Source organism: Haliaeetus albicilla, chromosome 7, assembly GCF_947461875.1.
Source record: "Haliaeetus albicilla chromosome 7, bHalAlb1.1, whole genome shotgun sequence".
NCBI lineage: Eukaryota > Metazoa > Chordata > Aves > Accipitriformes > Accipitridae > Haliaeetus > Haliaeetus albicilla.
The window spans coordinates 36,716,774-36,731,341 of NC_091489.1; the positions used below are offsets into that span (position 1 = coordinate 36,716,774).

General features: G+C 38.3%; 1 protein-coding gene across 4 annotated transcripts in view; it reads right to left on the reverse strand.

Moving 5' to 3' along the window:
- ACYP2 (acylphosphatase 2) overlaps nucleotides 1-14,568 on the reverse strand; it is a 46,660-nt gene that overhangs the window by 18,214 nt on the left and 13,878 nt on the right. The window contains exons 4-5 of one of the 4 annotated variants that reach the window (XM_069787716.1): nucleotides 2,714-2,837; nucleotides 2,579-2,624 (exon numbers count right to left, since the gene is read on the reverse strand). The exons of 1 other annotated variant lie outside the window; for it this stretch is intronic. In XM_069787716.1, coding sequence (XP_069643817.1) covers nucleotides 2,616-2,624; nucleotides 2,714-2,837 — 133 coding nt within the window. In that variant the 3' untranslated portion in view covers nucleotides 2,579-2,615. Of the gene's footprint in view, nucleotides 1-357; nucleotides 382-2,578; nucleotides 2,625-2,713; nucleotides 2,838-14,568 lie in introns of those variants that run through there. 2 more of the 4 variants (XM_069787720.1, XM_069787718.1) reach the window with 2 other exon arrangements.

Below are 14,568 nucleotides of genomic sequence, written 5' to 3' on the forward strand. Positions count from 1 at the left end.
TAACTATGAAGACTACATTCTACCACACACCTTCCAGGAATCTCTAGTCAAAAAAAGAGGACTTAAGTAAACCACCAAAAAATCCCAAAGCAAGCCTATTTTATAGAAGTTCAAAAGTATTTTAAGCTACTAAGTGGAATTAGGCACCAAAAAGGCCTTTTAATATTTTAGAACAGAAATGCTAAAATACTTCCTTTTAAAGAAAATATTTCTGCACAATAATTCCAATCAGAGTTTCAGTTGTACCTGGAAGTACCAGGCATTGCTAGAAATACCTTCTTTAGCTTAAAATTGCCATGATGAAGTTCTCACTTCTCTTCCCAGCTAGCCTGCATTCGCATCTAGTTTCAATTACGTCCTCGTATGGTTGGTTCAGGGCACCTGTAATGATGTCAGACTGGTACTTCAGGAGTATTTTAAGTATTTAGCTTCATAATTCTAAATTGTAAAGCAGTCAAGGCAACATCAGTTGGACAGCATTAATGGTCCCTGAAATTACCCCAGCAAGATACACAGATATTTAAGGATGCAGCCGGAGACCTGTGTCACCTATTGTTACATAAACGCCTCTGCCTTTCCCCATCTTTTCACTTACTCTATTCTATTCATGTCATACATTGCAGTTTGTTCTTTGCAATATGGATCCAATATGACTTTCTGGTTAAGGATATATTTGGTGAAATTCCAATGTTCTTCATTATAACATAAGATAATGAAAGATGCTGCCACTCAGTTGAGACTGCATTCCACTCTAAACTTAAAAGTCAATGAATCTTTTTATTCACAAAGTCATACATCCTCCCTAACCTTACAGCTCTTCCGCTGTGAGCTGAAAGGATTTTCTGACCTTGTAAGAAAACACATTAATTAACAAGTTAAAGTTAATTGAGTTCTTTAAGAAATTCAGGTCCATCTCACTCTTCATCTGCAATTAACTTCATAATGAAGAAGTACAATTTCTTCAAGCCTCTGCATATTTAAAGTTCTTAAATAATTTTCATATAGGCAACATGAAGAAATTACATTATAAATTGCTATTGAGGTTTATTATATAATTATGTGAAGCAGTGTGGCCTGTCTCTTGGCACTAGGCCCTATCTTGCCTTCACACTCATTCTTCTCCAATTCTGCCTCTAAGGCTTCTCTGTGTCAGCATACGTAGGCAGCGATCACCCAGACACAACTCACTACAATGATAAACCCAGTGCAAACACAAAGTCAGGTGCAACTACACATTTTGGTTGCTCACACCAGAGGTGATGCATGAATGAAATGCATCAATGAATGAAATGCACTAAATGAAAGTCCAGTTTAACTAGCCATGATGCTCTGTGTGGCTTTTCTGTTTTACTGCAATGTTGAATGTATTCTTTCACTTTTTAAACTGATGTCTAAGCAATATATATCAGATCTCCAAATCACTAGAAACATTGGCCAGCTTAGTTCTTCAATGATTTTTGGAATTTTTAATCTCATCAATTTTTTAAAGAAATAGGAAAATGTTGAAAAATAGTTATATTAATGATACATACCTATCTGTATTACAAAATTAAAAAAACATTGGGTAATTTATTTTGCCCCAAACAAAGCACTGAAAGCTTTGAAGAATTCAATAGTTAATGCAATTAGTTTAATACGCTTTATAATTGCATTTGAACTTAAAAGTATGGGAACTTTTATTCATTTATTCAGACATACAAAAATATTAACTCCAATCCAAACAGGTAGGGGCATGCAAAAAACAATACAATGTTTCTTTAAGAAGAATTTTACCTACATTGATATACCACTACTAATACACCTGAATTATAACAAGACTCCTGCATATTAAGGGCAGTATTACTGTTATTTGAATGTTTTAATCTGACAGAATTAGAGTATAACGCAAGACACCTTCATGGTGGAAATAATTTGGTTGAATATTTCCAACTAGGGTCAAGTTCATCTTACACAGACACTAATTAAAACATATTTAAAACACTGCTTGACTAGAAGAAAAAAAAAGTTTTCAAACTCTGGGGTTTAAGCTGGGACATGCTGCAATCAGTAGAGGCAGTTCAGGTGGAGGGCAACAATACGCAATATCTTCGAGATGCCAGAGCACTCCAGTCCATTGGACAGGCCCTCCTGCCCATGGAAAACCTCCACAGCCATTTACAAGAGGTAACTCTAGTTTTGGAAGCCAGCCAGGATCGGGATGGCTGAGATGACAAAGCATACCAGCAACAGTATCATACTGAATCACATTTACCTTTGTCAAAAATATTACACAAGTTGTTAGACCAATTAGCTATTTTAGTGGTATCTAAAAATGTACCGAGCTTCTTTCAAAAGAGGCAGAGAAGGTCTGCCACTAAAACTGGAGCTGTAACACAATGAAAGAGGTTAACACAATGAGAAAGGGAGTTACATTGTTACAACCACTGCTACTTTCTCTGTGACTAGAAACTTCAGTGTAACTCACTGAATCCTGCCAATAGCATTCATAGCAGCAATTATTTCCACTTCTAAACAGTTACTCAGAGTAAAATACTACCTAAGGTGTATAGAAAAAACAGTGGGAGGCAGAGGCTTCTACCTGTACTGCTGCCAGTCTCAAAGGTTTTCCAATCCTCTTAATGGCTCTGCAATGACACAATGGGAGATGCTTTTGTAAATGGTACTTAAGTACTAAAAAAACCAGGCTAACTAGAAACAGGGTGGTTACACCTACATTAGCCAGGAGCAGGGACCAGCAAGAGCAGGTTTGTAGAGTACAACGGTTGGTGCTGAGGACCTGACTTCCATACAGTATTATACCTCCCAGACAGCGTCTTCTCCCCATCCCCCCATGATTTCTTAAATGAAAACAGAAGAAAAAAAAAGAGATACAGCAGAAGCAGGATATAGTATCAGAAAAATTATTAAAACTGATTTTGTAAGTGTTTCTGTTCTTCCTAATACTCCTACCTCTTCAAAAGTAGTACTACTAAATCACTGAAAAATTTCAGGATTCCTCTGGAGTTAAGTATCTCAGTCAGCCACAGACACCTCCATCCAGAATATTCATCTTTAAATAAGTACAGATGTGAGCTAAGACTTGTGTCTCCTGGCTTGTAGGTGAACACCATGTTAAATGGACTTTAAATGCCTCTTGTCATGTTTGCTTCTGTAAGCCTGTGTAGTTCTGCGCTCCACCTAACCTGACCTGTATTTCCCATAACCCCACTCAAGTGATAACCACCAGTGGCATTTGTAATGGATGTGTCTGGTCATGATGGCTGCATCTGTCTCAAAGTGGATTTGGGGGAGACAGATAACAACACAATAGCCAGGGACCAATTTGAACAATTCATCCACCTAACCACAGTGCTGGTCAATGTCTGACTCAAGCCAAATTTGGAAGAACCTAACACCTGTAGTCAGTATACAAATATGACTATGAGTCAATTATCTTACTCCATAAATAGTGGATAGCCCAGGGCCCGTTGAGGTCTCCTGCACACCAGGATCTCCCCTTGAGTAGGGACGCCTCTCAAGGTTACTCCTCGAGGTTGAGAGATTCCTTGCCTCAACAGATTCTCAGTAAGTGATTAATAGCATGCTAAACTTTGAAATCTTAGCGAAGTCATATAAAGGACTGATTGTGCACATATAATCCTTTAGACATAAACTGTTGACCAAGTCTGGGACTAAATCTGGATCCAGCTGGCCCTAAACTGCCCTCTGAGAAAGGGTTTAGAACACAATGGGGTCCTTTCTGAACCTCGTGACTCAATGGGAGGGTCTCCCTGACAGTTTTGTCTGACCCTGTCCTCTATGCAGTAAGCATCAAGTGAACCTTGCAATCGAACCTTGTTAAACCACTGTCACACTTACTATTAAACTTTGTTAAATTGCTCTTTTATATCAATAAACATATTGCTATTTCTCTCTTATGAGTGAAGTGCATCGCTCCATCCGTGACAGCCTGAAATTGTATTGTGTTTTGCAAGCACACCACAATATATCACACTGTTCCTCCTTTAATTTAAAGATCTTCATTTCAATAAGACCTTGCAAGAATGGTATTTGAAAAGACGCAAAGAGATTAAAAAATAAGCACTGAAACAAGTTTCTCTACATTTTTATGAATTATACATTTTTTTATACAAGACAGTAAACAAGATTAATTGTATGTATGTTTGTAATCAATGTTTTCAGACTTCCAAATGTTTCATACTCAAGCTTCCCTCTCTTACTCACTGTTATGATGGCAGTGTTCCTGCTAAGTTTAACTTGGCTCATCTTATATCCCTCAACACGCTGCCTGCTACAGGAATAGAACAAGCAGAACAGAGATGGGGTGACACAAGCACACATCTATGATTCCCTCTAGCTTAGAATTCATATTTTTGCAGCCTCCGTTTTCTAGGAACTAAGAATTTGTTCTTGCAAACAAGTTTTATGCAGCCAACAAGAGACTAGTCACGCAAATATTCAGCCATTTTACTAAACTCAGTACCTACAATGTTGAAATAGCAAGACACAGCTATCAACAACAAATATTAATATGTATATTTAAATTACTGTTCAGCAATTCGAAAAAATATTTCTACCTAAGCCTTTCCAACTTCTGCTTCCATGTTGTTGAAATTTCATTTTCAATTAAAGCTGTCAACCAGCTTTAGTGAAAGCAAAGATTTTAATTACAATTGGCAATCCCGAAATTGCTGTCTTATTTGGAAGAAGTGTTCTTCAATATTAGCCACCAAAAGAAAATTGATATTTAAATTCATCCCTTCTCTCGTGGCATTGACTCCCCTGCAAAGTAGATGGAAAATAGGATTCTTCTAGTGCAGTTGGTGAAAGAAATATCTAGAAGGCAAAAAATACATAGCAACTTCTACATATGCAAGTAGATTGACATCTAGTGTGAAAACACTGAACTACAAAGCCTATGCTGCATATCAACAAGGATGAATTTAAAATAAGTAAAAAAAAAAAATATATGTTTAAATGACAAGAGAACCAAATCCTCCAAGCACCTTTAAATGTTTTTTTCAAATTGCTACACAGAGTCAAAAACATTTTACTAGTGACTGAGGAAGTGTAGCTTCTAGAAGAGAAGAAATGATACGTTAGCAGTGAATCATAAAAGCCAACGAAAGAATCAGGAAAGAAACTCAAGACAAGACCGAGAAGGAGAGGAGCACAGGCTAGCTGGTCAAGCAGAAGTTCTTTTTCTAACCTTGGATAAGGTGAAGTATAAAAGTTAGAGACAAAGGCAGAATGATTGCATGATTTGGTTTAGAGTTTACAACTGAAAAAGATCTTTAATACCTTCATTTCTGTGATGTAGGCGCAAAGACTGATTAATTCTTTATGAGTAAATATGATTCCTTAGCTTGACATGGACTCAATATGTTAATCATTAAACAACTAACCGTTTCCAACGTTGCAGATATGACCAAAGGATTGTTTTCACTCAGGAAAACTTAGGACTTGAGGGAACCTTTGCGCAATGAGTCAGAAGCAAGTGATGACTTCAGGATAAGCTCTGGAAATAGTAAATATATCTGGAATAACAAAACAAAACAAATAGCTGTTCACTGTGCCATTTTTGCAAGGGCACGGAACAGAAAACTGTAAGCCTACACACTGAAGTAAAACTTTCCTGACAGTAACTACACTGTACACATCAAGTCAACCAGAAAATAGTTTCTTGGCACCATTTAAACCCTACAGAGCTCTAAAGAGAAAGCTAAAAAGAATTTGCTCAATACCAAAGACCTTGCCAATCTCAAATATATCCAGTTTTGCTTCTCAAGCTAAGGATTTTCAGAAACTGCAAACAAGCAGGAAAAGCTGAGGAAAAAAATCCGTATCTTGTCAATTTTTGTTTTGTGCTAGCAACCCAACAATATGAAACTAACTGGAGAAATGCCCAGTAAAGATCCATGACTGCACCCAAGATAACTACTCCAGAAACATACCGAAAACAAATGAAAGTTACATATTTTTGGAACAAACAGCTTAAGTTTTGTTTTCCTTGAATATCTGAGAGATCTAGGGAGTAAGTTGCTTTATGCTTACTTGACTCCATTCACATCTTACACATTAGACATGTAATTTATAGTTTACCATGTTACTTTTAAAGTTTATTCCTACCAGACAGTTTGTGTCTCATCTCCTCTTCACATACTAATCCTGACACTCAGAAGTCCTTCTCTAGCAGCCCTACTCAGTACATGTTTTTCACTGAACATGAGCAGTTTAAAAGACCACCATAATTCAAGTGCAATAAATCGGGAGAGATATCTTGTATGCAACTACAGGAAGAGAAACACAACACAAACCACAAATTAAATATTCTTCCCTACATCCTAAGATACAAAACCTCCACAATTCAAAGAAAAAATTCAGCAGGTGAAGAGAGGAATACTAAATGGATGAAAGAAGTGAACACATCCAGAAGCAACACATGAGATTCCCACTGTGAAGAATCTCTAATTATGAAGCAGTTGATATTTCATACCATACTTCATTGGTTCAGGAGCTACACACACTGCATTATATTTTAACTTTGTTGTGAGGCTGAGAAATTTAGGACACCTTCCCTAGATTCAGATATAGCTCTGGCTGAACATTTCCCAGAAAAACAGTTCAGAATTTAGTTGAACCAGCTACCAAATGGATTCACAATCTGCTTTCTCATCTGTCATTAGTATTACACTGGGTCTGACTGAAAAAATAGAATATTTAAACATACCATGGCATTACTTGAACATAATTATTTTCTTTGTTTTTACCATCCTTTTTTCTTTGAGGAATTAGACATCAGAACAAAATGTGCAATGAACCTATGGCATAGAAAAAGAAATACCTGAAAACTATTCATAATACTCTTAGTATCTCATTTTCACTAAAGATTATTACTAATCCCACTGTTCAGATTTATTAATCAACTGCCAGAAAATCATGAGACCAGCTGAAATCTTATGAGACCTTTAAAATAAAATTCAGAGGTTTTGCTTGCCTTTGGGTTTTGGCACTATCTTAACAGTGCCAACTTTTTCTCTGTAATGTGCAAGGCTGAAAACCGTTCTTTAAAGCAGAACTTCAATTCCTACATAATAGTTTTGTATCAAGCATTAAGGCTTTGAGAAAAAACATCAAGTATTGTCACAAAAATCTTTAGTTAGCAATGCAGTCAATCCAGGTGCGATCACCGAGTCATTAGTGAATTAAATATTATCAGTGTGCCTAAAGACAGGCTTCACAAAACAGACTGTTGCTGTTCTCTGTAGAGTTAACTAAAAACTAACCTACCTTTCTAGACATTTTATTTTATTCACCAACTAAAAACATACCAGCAGTTACTTGCTAGAGCAATAGCCCTCTTTGCACAATTTGTTAAGTTATAGCCCTTTCTCCCAAAGGAATTTAATTTTTCTCCTTTCCTGAAAGAAATCTTTCCATCAAGATCCATATGCTTTGTGAGGCTGGCTTGCTTTATTTTTAATATATCACTAGATTGCTTAAATTTAATCAAGGCAGAATTTCTCCACCATCCAGTCACTTTTTCCCACTATAGTGGTATACACATAGCCAAAATTTCAACTTAATGCCACAAGAGGAACTTGTTTGCTGTCAAGCTGTAGTAGAGCCAGAACAACTGGGAGGGCAAAAGTGTTCATGGATTTCAATGTCTGCTGGCCTCAAGACAGCTGCTTTTCTTTCTATTGGAGAGTGACAGAATCAAGGGGGGGGGGGGGGGGAAATCATTTAGAAGTACTTGATTTGCCTGCCCATCTTACTCCTTCTTCTTTGAGCTGGTTACAGAACCAGAACTAACATTTTCTTTTATGTCAGCATTTAGAGTACTTCATCTTGTGCTTTCCTCAAAATGAACTCCATCTCATTGCCCCCACCAACTCCAAAGCTAAGAAAAAGGTCTTTTTGCTCACCTTATCAACAATCCTGTACCTTGAGCAGACGGCAGGCTCACAAGGTGCTGTTTGAAATACTGTCTACAATGGCAATAATGCACAAGTTAATGTAATTGTGGTAATTTTTTTCTTATATACTAATTATTCAAGGATAAATGCTTGTTTTAAACAAAGGTAAAAGACTTCGGTTACACTGCCATGGGCTACAATTTTGTTTTCTTTAAATATGTAGCAACTTTTAAAAAATGCTAAGTTAACTAAATCCAGGATGACTGTATAATAATGATACAGAGTATACATTATGCTTGCTCACAGCAGACTGGGGCGGGGTGGGGAACGTAGCACAGGCCTTTCGTTTTGTTCCCCTGTATTTAGATAGGACCTTGAGATTAATTCCAAAAGCCACTGGCATGTTACACTGCTGATCCACTTTAAGAGCAGGGAGGCAGTTTGAGAGGAGAAAAGAGTTACCAACCACAATGCTCTAAACAAGTGGCATCAACATTAACTTGAAATGGACCGCGTATTCTACCCTCAGGCAAGCCCGTGTCACCTCTGTTCATTTCACCACCACTAACTTTCACTTGTGGATTTGCCTAATCTTGTGACCAGCTGAACATGACAATTCTGGATTGTATTTTAAGAGGTGTAGATCAGAGAACTTATTTCTACCTAAAGACAGCTGTTTAAAATTAACACTTGCTACATACCAGATATACTTTGACATCAGCACATTATTGAAACTACTATAAATTCTCTGTCCTTTCCTACTGTCCTTTGAGGTTTTCTCTAACAGCAGCATCAATAAGCAACCACCTACCAGGGAAACCACTGCTGCAAACAAACACTTTGCTGCCCTGGAACACTGACTCACATTAACCAAAGGGACTACATATTTACTGCCTTTAGTGCCCTGGCATTTCTGTTCCTTTTCCTCACTAAAAAATATTGGGTTAGGCAGTACATATCACCTGGCAAAGAGTAAGAAAATATGCTATTTCTCTTGAGTCCCCCTGTATCTCAAAGCACATGCTGTGATTTCAAACAGGCTATGAAGTGGATGGAGTAAGGCAAATGTTTCCCATAACAAATGCCATGATGTAGTCAAGGAGATATGGACAGACCCTTGCACCAGTAGAGTCCCACTAAAGACACCTGGGCTCCATATTCATACAAAAACTATCCATTTCGAGATTAATGTCATAACTTTTGACAGCCACATTAGCACATTTAGAGCATTTTAGTAAGTTCTATTTTCAAACCACATGGTAACACAGACCTCTTTCTACAGGGAATCACATTCCCAGTGACACAATCCCCTCAGGAGAAGACAGGTTTCCATGCAAGACTCCAACTAAAGACATTAACTTCATTTTTTACCTCCCTTTGGGAAGATAGTTAAAGTGCAGTCAGGAAGAGGAGAGCCAATAGCATAGCATGGCTTCCTTAGGGGCACTGTTGTCAGGGTAAAGGCATCAGGCAGGTCTCTCATGGGAAGGAATCTTCAGCAATCCCTACACAGCTCACACTGCTGTCCCACAAGCTCTAGCATCCCCTCCCACGTCAATCCCACACAGCAATGTGACATTTTAACTCACTGGGCAAGGCAAACACTGGCACCTATCCCTTCAACATGCTGCTTCATGCCCGGGTCCCATATGTGCTCCACACTTTACAATTTCCATTTGTCTCCAAGAGGCATACCTTACATGCCTAACAACTAGAAAACTTGAGATGATTTTTAAGTCTACTAGATCACTCCCAACACAATCAAGCAAAATATTTAGCATTTCCCAGAATGTATGGTGCTCAATATTTAGGTTGTCAGCCTTCTACATGTTTCTGGTTGGGAATAACTGGAACATCTCTTTTAATGTTAGCTAAAATAGTAAACCAGACACTAAATTGAATAGATTTTTGTTAGCCTGAATTCACTGAATAACTGTGACTAAACTCAGGCAAAAGAACAGCTTTCAGAAGGTGAGAATAACATACAGTTTTAATACAAGACTACAGGTCTGGTTTTTTAAATGTTTATCTACAGGTCTGCAAGTCCTGAGAAATCTCCTGTATGTACTTAAACAGCATGGCAGAGAAAAATCCTGCCTGCTGTTCTAGTCCTACACCAAAACCCTTTAAAAGGATAATGAAGACAGCATCACATTTCATAAGAGATTTCCTGAATGCCTGCTGAGCTGACCTTGTTTACAAGTACTCACTGAAACGATTAATTGCTCATACATTCCACTCCACACTGCTATGGCTCAGAATTTTCTGCCTATACTATCTATATGGATGTAAGCCAGAAAGAAAATTTCTACATAATTATCCAATTAATTATTAATACTGCTAGCATTTAACAAAAAAAATGCCAGCTGGCATACATAACCATCACTTCACTTCTATTGTGCAAGAACTACAGAAGGCATTTGTTTTCTTATTAATAGCTATGAAAGACAAAGTTGAACAGTTTTGTTTTAAACTACAGGATCAGAAAGGCAAAGAGAACAGAGTCATGAAGGACTGGACTGGGAGTCAGGAAACAACTTGAATTCAGAGTCTGCAACAAAATTCCTGTGCAACTGAGCGAATCAGTTCATCTCTGTGCTACAGGTTTCCATTTGTAAATTAATACTTTCTTACTCTCTGGCTTTATTGCTTAATTTTACTATCTGTTCTTTGGTAGTAAGACTCTCTTAAAACATGATAATAAAGCAGAATGGGGCCCTGACTGACTGCAGCCTACAAATTTTTTTTCTTTGTATTGTTTAACATCAGGGGGATTTTGAGATTAGAAAGATACAATTTCTTCTAAACCTAGCAGAAACTGACTGCTCCAGCTGGCCCAGAGAAATCAGCTGATACAATAATGTATGACTGTAGTTTGAAACAATCCAAATGCAGTTACTGGAAACTAGATAAAAGCATACTATACCCTGAAATTTAGAGCAAGATGTTATTCTTCAGGGCTTTGTTGACATTAGCTAACCAATGCACAGAACCCCAACAATTTAAAGGGAGAAACTTTGTGCTGATGATTAGTGTAGGACAGGGTATCAACAGTCCCACACGTCCCTCAACTCCATCACAGATTTGCTGTATGAGACTGTACTGATGCTGCTCTGTGCCCCAGTTCCTCTATGTACAGCATGGGAATAATCCCTATGTAGCTATTCAACAGAATTTATTTCAATTTTAATTCACATTTGTGCTAAGAATTTACCAAAATTTGCCTCAGCCATCATTCCAAATATACATAGGACTGTCATGGCTATCAGTTTCAGCTCCATTACAACAGCAAAAAGTAATTATGAACTCTATCTGGTTTTTGAAGTTGTACTATATTGCTACTGATGTATTTATGACATCACTTACTGCAATAGCAGCAAACACCCCCTCGGCTTGGTAACAGTAGGTCCTGACAGCCAAACTTCACACAAAACCATTAAAGTGTTGTGTAAACTGGACAATACAGAAATCCATTAGATCTTGATCTTCAGGGGGGGTCCCAACAGATATCCTGACATCCCTGGCACACTTAGCATACAAAGCGCTTCAATCTTCAAACCAAGTAGAGATGTATCTCATTTCACTCATACTAATATTCAGCGCTTTTCCCCTAATTGAGAGGATACAGCAGTTAGAGGAAAGCTGAAAACATGAATACAACTATTAGCAGGGTTCATCACTAGGACAGCCAGCATTCAATCAGCTTTGCTCTCCCTAGCAGGTCTCACACAACACATTGTGGGGATTACCACCGAGTGTTCATGAGGGCAGCAGGATAATATAATATAGCAATTCATGCTCTAACAAAAAAGATCTGGAAAAGCAGCCAAACGGACAGCAGTCATTTTGCAAGGCATCACGGGAGCCCTATTTGCCTGAACTTTTGCAAAGCTGACCACATCCTAGCTATGACTTTTTTAAAACATAAGTAGATACCACATGAGTGATGTTTGTGACGAACAGCAGGGAACAGCAAATGTGTTTTCCTATTGCTGAAGGTGAAAAATACTGCTCAAGCACAGTTTCCCAGCCAAGCAGGGCATAGCACATGCAACAGTAAATTGCAGCAGCACAAATAAAAATTCTATCTGTGTATATACTCCCAAGCACAGATAGGTTACAGGTGTGATTCACTGGAAAACAGGCAGCTGACCTAAGAGTTTGAACAGATTCATCTCCAAAAGGAACTGAATTTGCACTCCAACAAAGTGGTTTTCATCAGAATATGCTGCCAGTTTGTCTATGAGGCTGCTGGGGACCCTGAGCTTTCAAAGTTCACAGCCTCAGAATAGTTGTGCTATGCAGACTTGCTCAAGACCAATCCTTCCAACAGTCCTGGCTCTGCAACAGCCTCTGTAGAGCTCTCTTAGGGCCAGAGTCCTTACAGCCCCATGACTGACAAAGAAGACCTCAGTTTCCAGGCTCCAGTTCCTGGATCCACAGTCTGTAAAGGCAGGGCACGTCAGGGAGGTCTCAGACTGGCAGCAGCCAGCTGCTCTTTTTCACCCCTCCTAGAATACAGAGCCAAACCACCTCATTTTCCTAAACTTGAAAAATCTCCTCGGCAAAAAAAAACACTGAGCCTTTAAATTTAAAGAATATTTTAAATCCATACAGACTGACAGTGGGTATAGCTGTGTTGAAAAGTTTCCTAGTACTGACCTTGAAATCTAATTTCAAGGAATGGCTTATATTATACAATGAGCAAGGCCAGAGGCTCAGGATTAGCATTTGTACAGCATAACAGGATTTCAGGTGAGTTCCTATATGGTAGGCCAAACCTCTTCAGATCCAAAAACATGATGACTGAAATCTCATTAAATGATTGCTAGGAGATTTGTGAGATCAGGTTTGTGGCTCCAGATAGTTTGTTTACTAGTATGTAGTAAAATTCTATGGCTTATAGAGTCAAAAAGGGAAGGAAAACTATTTGTCCAGGACCCTCTCCCATCAGAATGGTCACTGGGAGTTCAAGGAATCTTTTTCCAAACATAGTATCAGCTGCCCATTTTAAAGCCTGCTTTTCTTTCATTAAGTTCTGAATACTTTCCAGACTTTTTCCTGGCTGATTTTCTTTCTTCCTTTAGCAGAAGGGAAACAAGCAGGAAGAGCCCACAGCATCACAACATAGGAGCACAAGTCTGAACACCAGTGGAAAGCATTTGAGGTACACAAGCAGAGTATTCACTATAGATTAAAACAGCCAGCTGTTGCACCCCAGCTAGGGAAAAAAACATCACAAAGAATACCAGCTTTGAAAAAGCTTCTAATCCAGTAGCAGAGTGACTATAGTTAATCAACTCAAGAGCAAAAGGATGTCAGACCAAACCCAGTTTCTTCTCCAAGTTTATCCAAGTGATTCTCTGTAAAGAGACTTCAGTATCCCCTTCAGAGGGGCCACATAAAAAAGAAAGGCAAAGATGCAAAAAGTAATGTTAACTCTGCAGGATAGTTGGTAGCATCCAGCATAGTTCAAGGGGAAAAATCTCAGGGCACCACATTAAGCAAATAAACACTGTATTTCCCTGGAGCATAAGACAAGGGAGTGGAGGGAGGAGTTGGGGAAAAGAGAAGAAGGTAAAATTGAGTTATATATTATATAATGAAGTTACCTAGCAATACCTTTTTTTCTACTGCTGCAATGCACTAATAGTGGCAGAGAGAAGAGCAGCATCAGAAGAAATTTTGATTCCCCCCCCGCCCCCGTTGGCAAAGGGCAAAAGGGCATATCTTAAGTACATAAGTGTGAAACATAATCATCTTCTATAAAAATATGGTAAATAAACTGAACACAGCTTGCCCATGAATCAAATCAGTACTACAGTAATTCATGGAATAAAACAAACAGGTATCTGTCAGCAAGATAAAAAGGCTTCAGAGTTCTTTGCCCATAAAACAAGCTCTAACTAGCTTCCTCCTCCTTTCTCGCTATCTGTGCAGCATGGCATAAGTAATACAGATTTCACTTAAAGTCCCAGATTCACCTAGCTAATCAAGTGCTTAAATCCTAGAGAGATTATGCTTTTCCAAGTCAGCATTTTTACCACCAGAATGTTGATAAGATCAGTAGTAGCAAGATTCATAGGATATGTGCATCATTACACCAGTGAATTCAGAACTAAATCAAATCCACCCACTCAACGTAGGATGCATGGTTAACTATCTGTGCCCCCCCGCTTTGTATGCTGTCCTTTTTGACTACCAAATCTTTGCATTCCTATGGAAGAGCTCTTCCATCTGGTACTATACGCATGATGTAATACATCTGAAAAATATTCCCTCCTGATTTCTTACCAGAAGTGAGGGCTACTACTAGCTTAATCCTGAATCTGTTTGCCTAGTTCATAACAGTTGTTCTGGGGAGAGCGGCAGCATTCTTGTAGAGGTCTTTTCATCCTTATATTATGCAACCTTAATATTAGTTTAATGTTGCTTTCTCCTGTGGATTATAGACACAAATCTCTAGACCCAGAATAACACCCTTCATCCCTCTTATGATAGAAAAGTGGTCACAACAGGCTTGTTCCCTACTTATTGGGCTATTAATCTTCAAATAAAATCGGCAGGCACAAAACGAAAACAAACCCCTTCAGCCATCAAGTGTGAAGATCAGAGAACAAAACAGATATTATAGTACACTGTAGCACAA